The 18228-nt window shown below is 36.7% G+C and overlaps 1 protein-coding gene across 2 annotated transcripts in view; it reads right to left on the bottom strand.

The window, feature by feature from the left end:
- Positions 1–17452, bottom strand: part of PRKACB (protein kinase cAMP-activated catalytic subunit beta) — a 75655-nt gene extending 58203 nt beyond the window's left edge. The window contains exon 1 of one of the 2 annotated variants that reach the window (XM_087719390.1): positions 17137–17452. In XM_087719390.1, the coding sequence (XP_087575516.1) occupies positions 17137–17182 (46 nt within the window). In that variant the 5' untranslated portion in view covers positions 17183–17452. Of the gene's footprint in view, positions 1–852; positions 1055–17136 lie in introns of those variants that run through there. The other variant, XM_087719389.1, reaches the window with a different exon arrangement.
- Positions 17453–18228: the final 776 nt, after the last annotated feature.

An 18228-nucleotide genomic window follows, 5' to 3' on the forward strand; every position in this document is an offset into this window, starting at 1 on the left:
CTAAAACAACTGAAGCACCACTTGAACACCATCAACATTGACAAATTCACTATTAGTCAATTGCAAAAGGCAGCTTTACTCAGAACAGCTTACATCCTGAAACAATATCTGTAAACCTTCAAACATCCACACCTGCCTATCCCAGGTTCTTGGAAAGAACTTGATAGGTAGACAAAAATTAGAGTAGTCTATCATTTGGAAAAGTAAGTCAATATTACATTTTCAGTTTGGTTTTATGAAGTTGTGGAACTTCCCTATACATTTTCCAGCCTGAGTCACTAAACACACCCTTGCTCACACATCCCAAACATAGTTAGCAACTTCATGATTGCAAATTATATAAGTAGCATGGAGCAACAACACAGACATACAAAAATTTCTAGTATTTTTAGAAGAGATAGTTTCAGTTCTAATGTCTTTATGTACTAGCCATCTACCTCCACATTCTATCAGTCTATGTACCTGAGGCCTCTATCTATGCTCATCAGATGCCTTTCTTGGCTGTCTGATAACATCTGGCATATCTTCTCCTCTTTCATTTGTAGGTATGATAACAGTTAATAATTTTATACTAGCATTTTTTGCTTTAAAAGGCCTACTTTAAATAATGAAAAAAATACATATTTAAGCAGACAGACCAGCCTGCATGGCAATAAATCAACAAAAGAAAACTGGCTGATAGTATGTGCTGCAACTCACTGCTGAAGAAAAAGAGTCACAGCCGTGAATCAACTTGAATTTAATTTAGCAGTTTAGCTCTCAGCATTTTCCTTTACTTCCTTTACTTTACTTACGTAGTATGTAATATTGGAAAACCTGCAATTTCAAACCAAGGAACCTAGACACACTTACTTGATTTTTCCCACAGTGCAGTCAGTTCAGACATGTCCGAAGATCCATTTTCCGCCGTTGCTTTCAATTCACTTACAGAACCCTTGGAGTGCCTATGAAAAAGTCTGTTTGCAAACCCTTCTAGCCTCTGTAAAGCATTAGCTGTCCCAATACTCGAGTTGCCCTGTGATTCCCTTTGGGTGGTCATTTTTATGCATATAAGATGTAAGTTAAAAGCAAATTCTAATTCTGAATTTAAGAACTGACTACAGAAGCCAAAGACTATGAATATGTCACACTTCCTGTATGCAGTAAGCTAAACCACAACAGTTTTCTGTTTCCTGTTAATATAAAACCAAACTTCAAGGGCTATTCTCAGCAAAAGTTTCTTCATGCCAATTGAAGATGATGACTAGCAAAATAGTTGTCCTGTTTGCTTGTTAATTTTCTCTTTCCGTGTAACAATAATATGAGAACAAGTCCAAGAATGCTAAATGTAAAAGAGTGACTGAAAACTAGATCATGAAAGTGTGTGTCACTATATATACAAGCAGTAAGCAAGAAAATCTAAATTCTGGCCAATTTATTGAGAATGGAGAATTTTTCAAAAAATATTTGAATAACAATTTCTATAGTACATCAACATCAAGGGAAGCATCTAACAACAACTGCAGGTCATATCTACCTTTCTAAAATGGATTTGTAGGTTGCAGAGTATGCACACAGATAGTAGTTATAGTACAAAACCCTTGGCAGATCTCCTTCCTTGTTTCTAAAGTATTATGCTGCTGAGCTCTGCATTGTTCCATTGTAGATAAGAGATACTGATGGTTCATAATTTATCCCACTTTTCACATTTATCCAGGTGCTTTACAATTGTTAGGAATGAACAGATAGCAGTCAGAAAAAGAATTCCTGGCATAAGAATTCACAATTCTGAAAAAATTACTTTTTATTTCATACACTCATGTGTTTTTAAAGCCTTGAATCTATAACAATACTAACCTTGATAAGATTTGTATGAGTATAAAAACAATCCATGAAAAAACAACACCCCACCTATACAGCACACATAGCTTTAAATATAGTGTTACGCCTTTTTTCAAAGCTATTTATGCTCTTAATGATGCTGGGCAATACTCTATGCATGTTAGTTTCTACACCGTTCTGAATGCATAAATTGGTATTCAAAATTCTGTTGATATCTATTAGGGCTGTGCCTGCTCTAAAAATGTAATAGAATCACATCATACTGCACACAAAGGCAAGCACAGTTCCTCTTTGCTATTCATGAAAATAAGACCCATCTTTTTATATGCTAAAAAAATGTAGTTGCTTTAAGAATACATGAATTTTAATGAGTCAACTCCTTAAAGTGGTATTCTTTTTCAGATGCTTGAAAGCAGACTACTTGAATGAAAAGGTACTGTTCTAGCGCAAGGTCTGCTTATTATTACACTTATTATCCACTCATTCCAAATTATGCTTTTTATTTATCCACTCATATAGTATCCATCAGCAATTCCTTACTGCTGGTGTATCTTTTCCAAGGACTTCATAACTGTTCTCCATTATTTGTGTGTGATTCTGGGATAGGAATACATTTGGTTTAAAGAGGTGTCAGTGAATATTATATGCACTCTAAAGCACACAGTGCATAGTTCTCCTACGTAAAAGAAGAATAGCATTGGCATTCCTGGTCCATTCCTTTAGGTTCCTTCTTATTTTTTTTTCACTGCCTATGGTTCCATACATACTAGAATGAAAAAAAGACTAAGAAATATGTAAGGCAGGGGTGTCAAACTGGTGGCCCACAGGCCAGATGCATCACATGCAGGTCACATCCACACTGGCTCCACAAAGGCAAAAAACATTGTGATACATCACATGATAAATCATATATAAAATATATGTGGTCACTAACAGCTGACACTGACTTGATGGCATACAATCAATCAAACTGTAACAAGCTGTACATATCTTATACATTAACTGTAGTGGCACTGCTTCAAATATAAGACCAAAACTTTACTGTGGTTGAACTTGAGATCCAAACAAATACTTCAGTTGTTATTCAGGTGCACATGTCTATTTGCATTAATTACTGAAAATAAAAGAACTTTTGAAACAATGGAGACTTCAAAAGTTGCCTACAGTATTACATGAGGGGAGGGTTTTAAGAAGAGTAATATAGTATCTTAGTAATTATGTTGAAATACTTGGGCTCCTGATACCTACAGCAGCTGAAATACAATGAAGTTTAAATCAGTCAAGAACTGAGATTTACTGATCTTTTTAAAGCTTTCTAAAAAGATGTTTAGTGAGTCTTTCTTTAGCCTGACAATCTAAAAAAAAAAAAGAGGGAGCAGCAGTTCTATAAATAACAATGCTAAGAGGACGTTGTTGCTATGACAGCCCTGATCACATTTCTATTTTAAATTCGGAAGATAACTACTGGCACCTATTGTTGAAACATTAAAATGCAGCCAAAAGGGGCACACGATAAACTAGTAAAATGTTTTTATAGCAAAGGGACAAATTCTACTTCAAAATGATATACTAAATATTAGTCTCTGATTTAAAACATTACTTATATAAGATGAAAGCAGACCAATTTTTGGATTTTTTCCATTCCTATTTGTATGGAAACATGTTAAATAATAATCTAAAATAATGTAGTGTATATAAATAAAATATTATACATTTCTTAAATAATTCAGTAGTTATAAATGTATTAAGATATTTCTAAAATTTATTAATATTAATATAAATATTAATAATGTATAAGAACCTGTTTTGTCTAGTGGTTAAGGCACAGACTAGAAACCATGACACCATGAGTTTTAGTCCTATCTTAGCCTTGAAAGTTGGATGGATAACTTTGGGCCACCCACCTCCCAGGTTTGTTGTTATGGGAAAATATGAGTGTTGTGTATGTTTGCTGCCTTGAGTTATTTATAAAAATAACAAGGGAGAATAAAAAATAATACATTTCTATCCTACTTTACGTCAAGCTTCTAAAATGGATAATAATAAGATAGTAAATATTGTCAATAGTATTTTTTTAAAATATATAATTGATAACTCAGTTTCTCAACCCAGCGATGTAATCATCTCTGATGAATAGCTGTTGTTGGATTATAATTTTCTTTGTCTCTGAAATAGTAGAGAGAAAGAAAATTGGAGCTTATTTATTATCTGGAGGGAATTGTTTGGTGGTGTTTCTGTTAATTACCCAGATCCTTTCAAAAGACAGATAATTACTCAGACCCTTTCAAAAAATAGGCAGCAAATATATAAATAAATAGATAAATAAATAAATAATTTCAGAGCTTTCTGGCACAGGCAACATTTGTGGAAACAATTAAAGGAGAACAATGTCTTTCCTCCAACTTCACTCACATTCAGCTATAATTAGGTGTCTGCTTTTACAAGAAAGAGGGACCCGGAAAACCAAATATTTTTTAATGGACGTTGAGGGCTGTATGGTGGGGAATCTTAGGGATTGGATTTGCTTGATGGCCAGTTTGGGGAATCTAGGTACTCGGGTCAGAAACGCTTCTGACCATGACCAAATCGGATGCCAATCAAAAAATCCACTAAAATGTCTCACTCTGTTCACAAACACATTCTCGGGTGGCGTTCAATCGCAGCCGCAATTTTCCCTGCCACAACAATTTCCCCTTACATGCCTTCTTTTTTGTGCGTGCATGCGCAGTCAGTCTTGCTTTCAGTCATAATCAAATCAGGTGCCGACCAAAGTCCTGGAAAGGATTATGGTCCTGACCAGAGGTTCCACTGTTGTGCCTTCACATTGTACAGGCAATTTTTTTGTCAGTGCGCATAGGTTGACTACATTAGATAACTCAGTAGCAATAACAGCAGAGGTTTGTAAGAAGTAATGGTTATATCTACAAAATATATACTGTGCATACAAGTACTATAGGCAGGAGTCAAACAATCAGTAAATTACAGCAGGGAAGAACACACATCCAAAGAGAGATACCTGAACAGTACCTCTTCTTATTATACAAGCTCTTAAAGGGATAACAGCCAAAAACCTTGTTGACTCATTCTCATCATTACATCAGTGAATCATTGCATCATTGTAGCAGCTGGTCAGGTCTTAAATCACTATCTTGACATTTTTACTAATAGGACATGAGCCTTCTGAAGAACAGCAGAAAGTGCTGAGGGAGTCCACTGTTAAGAAGATTGAATGCTAAGGCTGATTGAGCCTCTGATCACAACCATAATTCATTCCATAACTTTGGTCGCAACCTGATTTGGTCATGACCCGAACCTAACCAAAATTAATGCAGCGGTCACATGAAGTTGCTGTTGTTTGGCGCTTACACAAAAAAATGGTGCAGAAGCCGTGGCCGTGTCTGATCACCACCCGAGTATGTGTTGATGACCACATTCAATCTTTTTCCAATTTTTTTGGTCGGAACTTGATTTGGTCATGATCAGAAACGTTTATGACCAGAGGTTGTACTGTACTATGCTGTGATTCCCACATTAGGGGTGCCCTTGGACTGTGATGTGAGGAAGCTTCTATTCTTTAGTCTAGATAGGCTTGCAGAAGTTTTGTCAGGGGACAGTGTGTGTCAATTTGGGTCTGATAGGATTAGACAAAGAGCTGAACGGGATGTAATACTGGTGATGTCAAATGATGGGGTTGGTGGTGGGAGGGGGGAAAGGGAAGAATGTAGTCTCCATTGTGTTAGATTTATTTTCTCTACTACATAGCATGCATATAAATTAATAAACTTCTAAAAGCCACTGGTAGTATTCTCTCCAAACTTTGATAGATGAAAGTTAGAGACAGCTCTTTTTTCCTTACAGTGCTACGAGCTGGCACAAATTTTGCTTTGCATAGTAAAGCTAAAAAAAAAGTGTTTCAATAATTAAATCAAAGGAACTTAATATATGATACACACATAGTGGTGGGACTTGAGGTTGTTTAACTTTTTAATGCAATACAGTGAACTATTAGTAAACTTAGAATAGTTTTAATTTTGTTTTCATACATGTTTTAGGAAAACTATCTTATAGAAACTTTAGATAGCTACCATTCACCATGATATTCCATTTAAATGTGCAGCATGATTATTTGAAAACATGGCCTTCAGCATACCTGATACAAGTGTCAGAAAAGTTCTGCTTTTGCTTGTAATGCAACAGTGATGCCTGCAGTGGGAGTCCAAGCAGGTCAATCTGACCAGCACATATATTCAAAAGAGGTAGTTTGCAATGTGGCACCACACTCATCATTTTGACAAAAGAAGTATAATCCTGCAGATGCCCTTATTGTTCAGTGTATACAGTATGTGATGTTAGTGTCCTTTTCAGCCATAACATGCCATGAAGTGTAAATATAGTTTGAGATACCTTATTTTGGCGTTATTCTGTATTTGAATTACCAGCTTAACCTTTATCAAAATGTGGATCGATGGTTTGGAATTTGCACCTTTCTAATTGAAGAGAAGGAGTAGTTACTAGTACTATGGAGCACTAGTGAGTAAATGAATCCTAAATATTTTATTGGTCAATAAAATTCTTTAAAAGGTTTGCAAGTTTGAACTTCAAGTTGTTGATTATTTAAATATAACTATCCCAGAAAGCCTTTGGCAACCATAAAACTAAAGCACAAATTTAACTAGCCTATTACAGTGGTGTTAAAAAGTTTACAAACCCATTTGGATTGTCAATATTTCTACATAAATATAACCTAAAACTGATTTGTTCTCTAACAAGTTCTAAAACTAGATAAAGGGAATCAAATTATATAAATAAGCTACAAAAAAACCTTGCTCATTTATTTATGGAAAATGATCCAAGTTACATATTTATATTTTCAAAGTTAATGTTTCTTAGAATTTGTTCAAATAGTCTAAAATTAATGTCACCCGCACTCTAATTCTGTGAATTCATCCATTCAAAAGCAGCCAGAAGTCCTACTTATGAATTGCTAAATATAGAAATAAAGAATTTTAGGCTGCCAAGAATATAAAATTCTGCAAAACTACAGATCATGAATATACCAAGAAAGTTGAGCAAAATGTTCTCAGTCTGGCACTCTTCAAATGTGTTTTCAGTTAAAGGAATTACAGCCTAATAATATCTTTTGAGGATGGATACTTGGAGGTTGCTGCAAATTGAATATTAAGTGTATAAATAGTACAAATTTAAAATTAAGCATTCTATTCAAAGTACTGAAATAACAATGTTAACTTCTCTGTAACCCAATAGTGATGTCTGAGGAGCTTTGAAAAAGAATCTATAGTATTCAAACATGGCAAACATAAAAGTAACTTTAGTGGAACTGCATCTAATCTGAACTTTGCCAATAGAAAAGAGGTAGTTTTCCGCAGTTCCCTCTGTTGTTAATATATTTCATCCATACTATTCTTGGTTGGTTAAGGCCTCAAAGGAATTGACATATGGATAGATTCCTGCAGTACTGTAGTAAATGCTTCTTTGAGAGATGGGATGGCACAGTCTGTTTTCAAGACACCTTCCTTGGAACCAGCTGAAATGGACAATTTTTATCCAATCTTCAATTTTCTCTTTTTAGGGAAAGTTGTTGAGAAGACAATTAACTTCCAATTTCCAAGGCCATGGAAAAAGCAGACTATGTGGATCATCTCCAACTAGGATTTAGACTGGGGTACAGTACTGAGGTGGTATGTGTGGTGCTTATTTATGGTCTGTGGTCAATTCAGGATGGGGTGGTGTATTGATCCTGTCTCTCTGATTTTTTGGAAGCCTTGGATACCATCAACCATGGTATTATTCTGGACCAGTATGGGTTACAAAGAAATGGGTCAGTTGGTAGTTTTGAAAAAAAACTAGAAATTATGTGTGGCATACCACCATATACAAACCTTAAGGTGGGAAACTATACCATGGACTCCTCATTCCTCGTTTCTTTCTTCCTCTGCATCTACTCCCCAATGGTACCAAATGGAATAGTGAGAATGCACTAAAGTCCAAATATTCTATTTGGGTAGATAAGTCCTGCAATACTTTTTTTTCTACAAGAAGGGGATAGACAAGATCTGTATTGTCCACATTAATAACTTGGATGAAATTCTCTGCACTGAATTAAATAGGCCTCCAAGCACCAACCAATGCTGATATGAATTCCTCTCACCCAAAGAATCTTCCCCCACTGTGCAAGAACTAATGTAGCTATATCTATTTACACCACCACTATGCTCACTATTTAACTTTACAAATATGCATACCCATTCACATAATATAATTCAAAGAATTACTTCACTGAAGTAATTACCGGTACTATAGTTTTAGGCACTCAGTATCCATTTTTATATATTACGCAAGCTTAATTATAAAATTTTCAGTCTAACTGTTATAATCAAATTGGAACTACCAAATCGTGTTAAGATCATAATATTTTATTATTTTAAACTCAGAAGGAAAGCAGCAGGTTAGCATTGTAAAATTGAAATTCAAAATTATGTTTTTCCCATAATCCTAAAACATGTTTTAATATCTTTAAAACTTTTTACTCAGAACAGAAAAACTTTTTACCAGAAATAAAATCTATGAAGTAGGGATTTAATACAGAAAACTTTCTCTTTGGTTTTTAAAAAAAACAAATCTATACCATTATCTAGAAACCTGTCCAAGAATATATGTATATGCCAAATCATAATTAATGGATAAAATATTTGGGGGTACCCTATTTTAAAACAGGGGAGAAAAGCTACTTACATCATGCTAAAAATTTACAGAGCTATTCTAATTAACAAATGGAAGTGACACAGGAAAATGTGTACTAAGAATTAGTAATTGCTAAAGACAAATAAGTATTGCATTGTGCAGACTTATAAAGATATATGCTTGTATGATTAGACAATAAACAAAGAAAGCTAATTTTCTTTCATGTTGGTAAATATATGAAAGCAATTAACATACACATGTGAAAAGATAATTTTTAAATACATGTGAAGTTGATAATGAAATATCAAACTATTCAAAAAGCGAATTTAAATTATTTTAAACAATATGGCTAATGCCATCTCACACTAACTTGACAGTTAACTTACTGTATTTCAAATTAATACACTACCTCACATTCTATCAATTTTTAACCTTTCAAAAATAACGTACATGACTAATTATTTTACTGCAAAGTTTGCTTCACATCTGCATTTCTATATTCTCACACTACAATGGTGAAAAACATGAAGAAACATTTTTAAACAGCCAATATATTGGGGTCATGTGATTGCTATTTATGCTCTTCCTAGCTGGTTTCCAATAAGCAAAGTCAGTGTGGGAAGCTGGATTTGCTCAACATCCTTGTGAGTCACTGAACAACTACAGTGATTTGCTTAACAACTGTGACAAAAAAATAGGCCCAACTTATTTGCTTAGCAATGAAAATTCTGGTCCCAACTGCAGCCATAAGTTGAGGACTACCTGTATTTCATCATTCTTTGATGATTACATATTTAATAGAAAAAGATAATCAGAATACTCAGTTATTAGTAATCAAGCAAATATATGCAGGCAGTTTCACTATTTTGGTAAGATGCAATTTCATTAGATTGCAAAATAATATTTTGTAATTAAAAATTAGAGATCTTTAGTTGTTTGCTATGATACTAATGGCATTAGACATCAAACTATTAGGGTTCTGTACTGTACTAGATATATCATTCCCGTTTTTAAAAAAACTTTCTTTCAACTACTGTATGTTCATAAGGATATCTTATGATACTAAGCAGTAACTTTTAAATGGTTCAGATAATATACCTTCATATGTTGCAGTAGAATTATCACATGCTAAGGTAAAGGTTTCCCTCGCACATATGTGCTAGTAGTTCCCGACTCTAGGGGGAGGTGCTCATCTCCGTTTCAAAGCCAAAGAGCCAACGCTGTCCAAAGACGTCTCCATGGTTATATGGCCGGCATGACTAAACGCCGAAGGTGTTACCTTCCCACCCAAGGTGGTTCCTATTTTTCTACTTGCATTTTTACATGCTTTCAAATTGCTAGGTTGGCAGAAGCTGGGACAAGTAACGGGAGCTCTCTGTTACGTGGTGCTAGGGATTCGAACTGCCGACCTTTTTGATCAACAAGCTCAGTGTCTTAGCTTATCCCTTATCACATGCTAGAACACTCTAAATATGTATTAAAGAAGTGTAACTAGATTAAAATGTTCTGAATCACATTATTATATATAGTTTCAGTATACAAATCAAAAATCTTGTTTGCATATCGCTATCATATCATAGCTATTTAGTAAGTTCTGTGTTAAAATAAGTCTCTACCCATTTAAATTCAGGAATGTTGCAGTCGGGTTTAAAACATTCCACTATTATGTGTCTTTATATAATAACCAAAAATAGAAAAATCAATTGAAAGGAATAGAAATTATTCATGAATTTTAAAGTGAAATGCTTTGGCTATTTCTTGCAAAGCAAACAATGAAAACCCCTCCATAATGAAACACAAATTAGGAATACTCAAAGGACATTCAAAATCAACTGGATAAAATTGCTAATATTGATAAGTAAATAATTTATAACTTTAAAATGCATGCTGATTAAATGTGGCTCATCTCGCAATTTAAGATATATCCAGAAAGTTCATATACATTATTCCCACTAGGTATGTACAGAATGAAATAGATCTGAAAACTCTGGAATATTCAACTTCTACTTTGGGTAATACTAACTCTGCCACTTGGGGATGGTATAGTGGTTTTCAAATTTCTAAAGTGGAACCAATTTTAACATTCCAGACAAATGGACGCCACACATCGATGATTAAATTACTTCTATGTTACAATAAAGTAACATTGAAGCAGGTACTTGCAATAAGATTTAACCTATTACAGCAAAAAAGCATTTGCCATAGTTTCTGAAATGTCCCTATTTCTTATTTTTAGATCCTGCCCCATTGAGAATACCATGCTTGAATACCATATTATAACTTAAAAGACAAATTTCTGTTTCTCAACTATTACATTGCTGCTGAGCATTAAAATCAAGATCAGTAATAATACAGAAAGGGATGCGGTGGCTCAGTGGCTAAGATGCTGCGCTTGTCGATCAGAAAGGTCGGAAGTTTGGCAGTTCGAATCCTAGCACAGCACAGCAGCATGAGCTCCCACTACTTATCCCAGCTTCTGCCAATTTAGCAGTTTGAAAGCATGTAAAAATAAAAGTAGAAAAAATAGGAACCACCTTTGGTGGGAAGGTAACAACGTTCCGTGCACCTTCAGTGTTTAGTCATGCCGGCCACATGACCACAGAGACGTCTTCAGGCAGCACTGGCTCTTCGGCTTTGAAATGGAGATGAACACCGCCCCCTAGAGTCAGGACATATGTGCGAAGGGAACCTTTAATAATACAGAACTCTAAGAATTAAACTTCAAACATGCAAGCAACATCTTCTTAAAAACATTTCGTCAATTACAAAAAAAACTTAACTGCATACAATTACTTTTAAATCAAAAAAATATCTGTCTACATGGGAACAACATGCAACTTACAGGTGGCCTTTTTTATCTGTAATACCAATATTGGCAGTTAGTATAAAGTATTTATAGTAAATATTTCCTGTATCTGTGATTCTGGGTTTGTTTTTTATTACTTTAAGCATGTACAGTCCTGCAAATAAACTTCTACATACTTTTCATCTCCCAAGGTCTCATTATCCAGTTGCGAAGCTAGAATGAAAGATCCATAAAAAATAGATCCACTTGCATGCATGTTTAGATTAGAGCAAGTTACTTAACCAATATGAAGAATGTGTTACAATTCTGAGGGTGAGCACACTTATCACTAGCTATGAAAAGTGCAGTACCTTTGTAAAAATATTTCCAATTGCTTTATTTACAATTTATGATACTTTAAGGCAAATTAAGGCTAACATGTTTCTGCATAACTCTTCTTAAAAATACACATTTCTGTATCCAATGATTTTGTGGTTAACTAGGGAATGATATAAATCTTGGCCCCTAAAATTTAAGTGTTCTTGATCTAATTTTGAAAGTTTTCTATGAGTGATCATTTCGAATTTCTAATAAGAGCCAACTATTCTTTCTGAGGCAGCCTATGCAAGAATACTGAGCACAAACACAAGGGATGTAGGTTTCTGGCTCTATCTCTATATCCGGAGGAAAGCTTATCCTTGAGAGATAAAAATTCTGAAATCACAGAACTCATTTTCAAAGTAAAATATAAGTAATCCTCAATTTACGACCACAATTGAGCCCAAAATTTATGTTGTTGACAACATTTGTTAAATGACTTTTGCCCCATTTTACAACCTTTCTTGTCCCAGTTAAGTGAATTACTGCAGTTATTGAATTAGTAATCTGGTTGTTAAGTGAATCTGGTTTCCCCATTGACTTTACTTATCAGAAGGTTGAAAAAAGAGATACGTGACCCTGGGGCACAAGCAACGGTCATAAATATGAACCAGTTGCCAAGCATCTGAAATTTGATCACATTATCATGGGGATGCTGCAAAGATGCTAACTTGAAAAACAGTTGTAAATTCCATTTTTCAGTGTTGTTGCAACTTTGGTCACTAAATGAACTGTTGTAAATTGAGGTTTATCTGTATATTGCCAGTTGCAAGAAAGTCTCATTCAATTTAATAGAACCAATTAAACACATATATTATGTTCTGTTTAAATTTTTACATTGAAATTCACACCTTGTCAAAATGGTAGCGCAAAAACTGTAAACATAAAATAAACACCCAACATTTGCAAAAAGCCAAAGTAACATATGATCAATATTGTGAAGAACTTTGGCTCGTGAAAATTATCCTTATAACTTGCTTATGCAGTTTAATTGCCTTTGGAACATTGGCATTTCTGTTTCTGTATGTATACATATTACAATAAGTAGCAGAATTTTGTGATGATAAAGATAATCTGAAGCAATATCTTGCAAAAGGTTCAGATGTAAATTGTTTTTATTCCTTAAGCTTTAGATATTTACATGTAGTTCAGAATATTACAGTGTAAAGGAAACAAACAAACAACAAAATACCTGTTGCCAGAAACAAGGATTTGTTTTCCAACCAGAAACCTGAAGACCAGCTGGCATGTGTGCGCCGGCCATCTCATCTTTGGGTTTCTGCTGCGCACAGATCAGCTGGTCGGCATGCATACATGTGCTGGAAACCCAAAAACTAGGTGGCCGACACGCACATGCACACCAGCCAGCTAGACTTTGGGTTTTTGGAGTTCTGGTAGAGCAGCTGGCGACGGTACACGTGCCCACAGAGAGGGCTCTGTGTGTCATCTCTGGCATGCATGCCATAGGTTCGCCATCATGGGTTACAACCTTTCCAGCAATCCCGTGATCATGTGATCAAAATTCAGATACTTGGCAACTGGTTCATACTTATAACTGATGCTATGTCCCAAGGTCATGTGATCACCTTTTGTAACCTTCTGACAAGCATAGTCAACAGGGAAACCAGATTCAGTTAACAACCAGCTTACTAACTTAACAACTGTAGTGATTCACTTAACAAATGTCACAAGAAAGGCTGTAAAATGGGGATAAACTCACTTAACAAATGTTTCACTTAACAAACAGAAATTTTGGAATCAACTGTGGTGTAAGTCAAGGACTATTTGACTACCTCCAGCAACATTCATTCTTAGATTTTTTTTCAATCTTGTGCAGTTCATAGTTTCACTGATAAAACTTCAATAATGACGAATATAATTCTGATTATGAATTGGACAGCACAGGAATGCATTTTTAAAATTTATATTAAATGTCGACTTGTTAATTTTCGTGAACCATAATTCATTAAATCATGAAACCATCAATATTTCAATGTTTTATTTAATGCTCTGAGTACCAAAATCTTAAAGGGAATCCCATTTTTTTTTACTTCCTTGAAAGTATACATTGTTTCTTAGTTCTAAATGTATTTTAGCTTTTAGAGTTCTGCCTTTCCAAAAGTTACTAGATCAGTAAAGTTTATACAATATTATTTTATTTGATTAATACATTCTACATTTGTTAATATTTACAAATATATTCTATCTATAAATTGTAAATATAAATGATAAATTACACAAATTCACTTTTTCAACCAACAGAGGTTGCACTGTTTTAGTCAACTGATTGAATCTTTTACAAATGGTTCCTTGCCAGCTTAGAGTTTTTAAAATCTCATTTTCATACAGCATATTTAGTTACAGTCACTATCATTTTATGTTATTAGCATGCACAAAACATTATCAGCCTGCAGATACTACGCTTTCATGTTTCTTTAAAAAACATCCAAGACTGGTCCTTGACAGATTATTCCTATTCTACAGTTGGCTTCACAGTTAATTAAACCAATGAGTATTGTGCACATCCATGAAGTCACCAAGAGCTAAGCTTGATTCAAAAGAGAAGTTGCCTTATTGCACTCATTCTCTCTTCCCACCATCATGTCATCATCCAACACTTCAAGTTTGTTAAGACAGAATTTCTTATTGTGGACTACTTCTTTAGTAAATATTTAGGTTTTTTAAAAATAGGTGCACAATGCTGTATTATAGAAATCACAGATCCTGAGCCAAAGCTTTATTAGATCAATCTAACCACCCTCTATCAAAAAATAAATCACAAGAAGATATATTACTATTCCACAATTTTTATTATATAATCCTAAAAAAGTTCTTCACTAAAATTTTCTTCTCAAACAATGCACTGCCTAATTTTGCATTTAAAGTTCCAACAGGATCAGAAAACAATACACCAAAGGCAAAGCCATTATTAGCTCTAAGGGATTGGCCAAAATTGCTTATAAGTGCATATAGCTATTGAACACCATAATCAATGCTGCCATATAACAGCAAATCTAGGACACAGCCAAATACTTGACTATTTTTAATTATATGCATACACTGTAAAGAGATGACCGATTTACAGACTTCAAAATCCTGGAAACCCAACTTTTGCGCTGTAAATTGGTAACTAGAGTTTCAGTTTATAGAAATGAAAAGTGCTCAGACAAGATTATAGAATTTGTTCAAAATGCTTCAAGGAATCACTAAATTGTACACTAAATACATGGATTCCAGAGTGAAGAAAACAAGAATCCCTCTTTGGGTAGAAATGAATGTCCAAAACTTGCTATTCTGTACCTAAAGCATACTGTGCTGTGGGAGGTTTTTCTTTAGAAGTCAGGTTTCGTCTTACAGAAGCAGACCTCAAACTCTTGGAATGCTAACTAGGGATAACAGAACTGTAAAACAACACATTTGAGAAGTAAAAGATTGAAAGAGGATCTCAGTGTAAGAACCAACAATCTGTCTCTTTTAAGCCCTTCAATGTACAGCTTACATTCAGCAGAAGCAAAACAAAGCTGGAAAAAGTAAAGCATTGGAAACAAGATTAAGACGTTGTCTACATAAATAGCCCTCTGAACCCACTGTTCATTTGGGACATCATTAATGTACCACTCACAAGAAGTACCATGGCAGGAAAGGAAAGTTTCAACAACAGTTGCAAGGGAAATCCTTTCTTCAGGTATAAAATCCAAAATGAGTGGGGTTTATTTTTCAAATGTCAGGCTCACCTGATTCATCACACCAGGCATTCACAAGTCAAGAAAACTATTATCCATATTATTATTTAAAGATCACTTGTTTATGTATTCATTATAATACAATGTTCTTAACCACTGGTACCCGAATCTTGAGATGTTCCTCTAAGTAGGACTAAGGCTGTGATATTATATAAACTTATTTGTGAGCAAATTTAATTGAATTCAGTAGACTTTCTTTTATAAATATAAAGTGGATTATGGTGTTAAATATATTTCACTCATTCTTCATTTTTGAAATAACAAGAAAGCCAACAGTGGCATAATATTTTATTATTCAGCCAGAGATTTAATTTTGTTTGAAAGACTCATAGCTTCCTCCAATTAAAACCTTATTAAGTTGTTAAGTTTATAAAACAAACTGTCTGACATTATTTGCCAAACTATGTATCTAATCAAAATAAACTGCTATTTGAAAATGACTCTAGGTAAGTTAAAATGAAAGAGCCAGTCTGGCCTAGTAGTTAAAAGACACCAAGCTAAAAACATAAAAGCATTGAGTTCTTGTCCCACCTTAGCCATGAAAGCCAGCTGGGTGACCTTGGGCCAGTCACTCTCTCTCAGCAAAACTCACATCACAGAGTTATTGTTGTGGGGAAAATAGGAGGACCAAGATGTGATGGATATGTTCTCCATCTGAATTATTTATAAAAATAATAATGGTGGGGATACAAATAAATAAATAAAACAAAAACAGTATATAAATAAAAGCAATCAATATGGTTATTATTAGTACAGCACAAGACAAAAATATTGTTTGCTTCCTTCTGATGGGCTAAAGACTAATCCAAATAGTTATCTAATATTAATAAAGAATCTTGGGACATCTGCTATTCCTTTGGTTATTAACACTTCGGATGATCCAAGTTTTATTACTAGAACTCTGCCGGGAAGTAGAAATCAATTAATACTCCCCCCCCCCAACATAACAAAACTTTAAACCTTTCTACACGACCAACGTGTTTGAAGCTTTCTTTACATTGCAGATGTTGGGACTAATCCTTTTTCCGTAGCAAAGGATTTTATCATGGGAAAAGGATAGGGAGATCTCTGGGGCTGTTACCTGAGAGGAAACACAGGGGACCCGACAAATCAATGCACAGTTTACATTGTTATGTTACGCTGTTTTCTTCACCAGGCAGGTTTGTATGACATAAAGCTTTTTCTGGAAAGTCTATAGATTTTCGGGGGGAAACAGAAAAGGGGAAAATAGCGAAGGGGAATGAGAGGAAAAAACCCCACCGGCTCTAATTCAGTCTTCCTCCGCCGGAGCACCTTGATTACAGCGAACCTGGGAGCGCAGCCCGCTTCACGGGGTGGGGGTGGGGACTCGGGGCTGCCTTCGTGCCCTCTCCGCCAGTGGCCCTATCAGACACGGGTTAATCCGCTCACCTACGAGCCCCCCGGAACCTAACGCAAAGCAGGCCCCGCAGGCCAAGAAGAGAAGACCGAGTAGCCGCTTGCCGAAGCACAGTCTCCAACTCCAGGCCTGCTGCCCGGGGCAAAGGAGAGGGGGCTGCCACTGCCGCAACCCGTCAGGCTAGGCCGCAGGGCCTGCCGTTGGTCGTCCCGGCGCACCTTGGTGAAGCGGCGGAGAGTGGCAGAAGAGGAGAGAAGAGAGCAAGCTGCCTGCCTGCTTTCCACGGAGAAAGAAGCTCGCCTTCGCGTCCCCCCTCCGGCCTCACTCACCGCTCTCAATCTCGTTGCCCTTCTTGGCGGTGGCGGCGTTCCCCATGGCCGGACCGGGGCGAGCAAGAGAGGTCGGGCTGCGCCGTCCGTCCAAAGGGAAGGGCGGGAATCCCGAGTTGCGTGTCGAGCGGCGCTTCGCCGGCCCCTTCCCTCCCCTATCCTTCCCTCCCCTCCCCTCCGCACTTGGCTTTCCCCGCTATCGCCTTCCTCTTCCTCCACTCCGCGCTCCGAGTCTTTGGGGTGAGGGGGGGAGGTCTGACCGGCGGCCTGAGGAGCGAGGAGGCGGCAGCGAGAGCACTTGACTGGTTTGTCCGCTTGCCGCCGTCCCTCCCCTCGCTCCCTCCCCAGTTCACACACGACGGAAATGACGGCCCTCCGAAGCGCCTCCTCCTCCTCCAGAGCCGGAGTCCTTACCTCCGTGCCCGACGCCCGCAAAAAACCCTCCGGCGCGCCTCGGCCCGGGCTGCTGAAGGCGGGGAGGGTGGGGATGTCCTCAGGGAAGTTTCTGAGGCGTTTGCCTAAACTGCCCGGCGGGAACTGAATAATTCTGGTTGCATTTTGGTCCCTTCCCCGAATGAGGTGGGAAGCAGGTGCCATCGCTTACAGGGAAAACCTCTCCGGCTCCTCCGCACATTCTGCACCCGACGAACAGACCCCGGTTTTGCTCTGACTGGAAATAGTCGCCGCCTACCTATCGGTTCGGTACCTCACGCCGCGGCTACTTTTGTTAGGCGCGTCTGAAAATAAAGTAGCCGGTTTACTATTTAGGCTTACTCGCGAATGAGTACCCAGTGGACTGGGAAGGGCTCTGTTCTGAAGTAATGTGTGTGTCGGGGGGGGGGGGAATAAATCTGAATGTAGCGCTAAATATCTCTGCTGAGGAGAAAACGGTCGCTTTCGCCGCTTTGCGACTTCAGAATAAATCAGGTTGCCGCCATCCGTATATTTATCTTCCGCGTGTGTGGAAATAATTTTCAGGGAAACTTATGAATACCCACGCCTTGATTTGGGTTGAGTGGCTGCAATCTTGCATCGCTGTCTATAGTTGGAAATGGAGTCCAAAGGGTGCTTGTTTTTTTCCCCCTAGAGGCA

The sequence above is a fragment of the Thamnophis sirtalis genome, unplaced genomic scaffold (assembly GCF_051295495.1).
Source record: "Thamnophis sirtalis isolate CommonGarterSnake01/CBP01778 unplaced genomic scaffold, rThaSir2_p1.2 scaffold_7, whole genome shotgun sequence".
NCBI classification, from domain to species: Eukaryota; Metazoa; Chordata; class Lepidosauria; order Squamata; family Natricidae; genus Thamnophis; species Thamnophis sirtalis.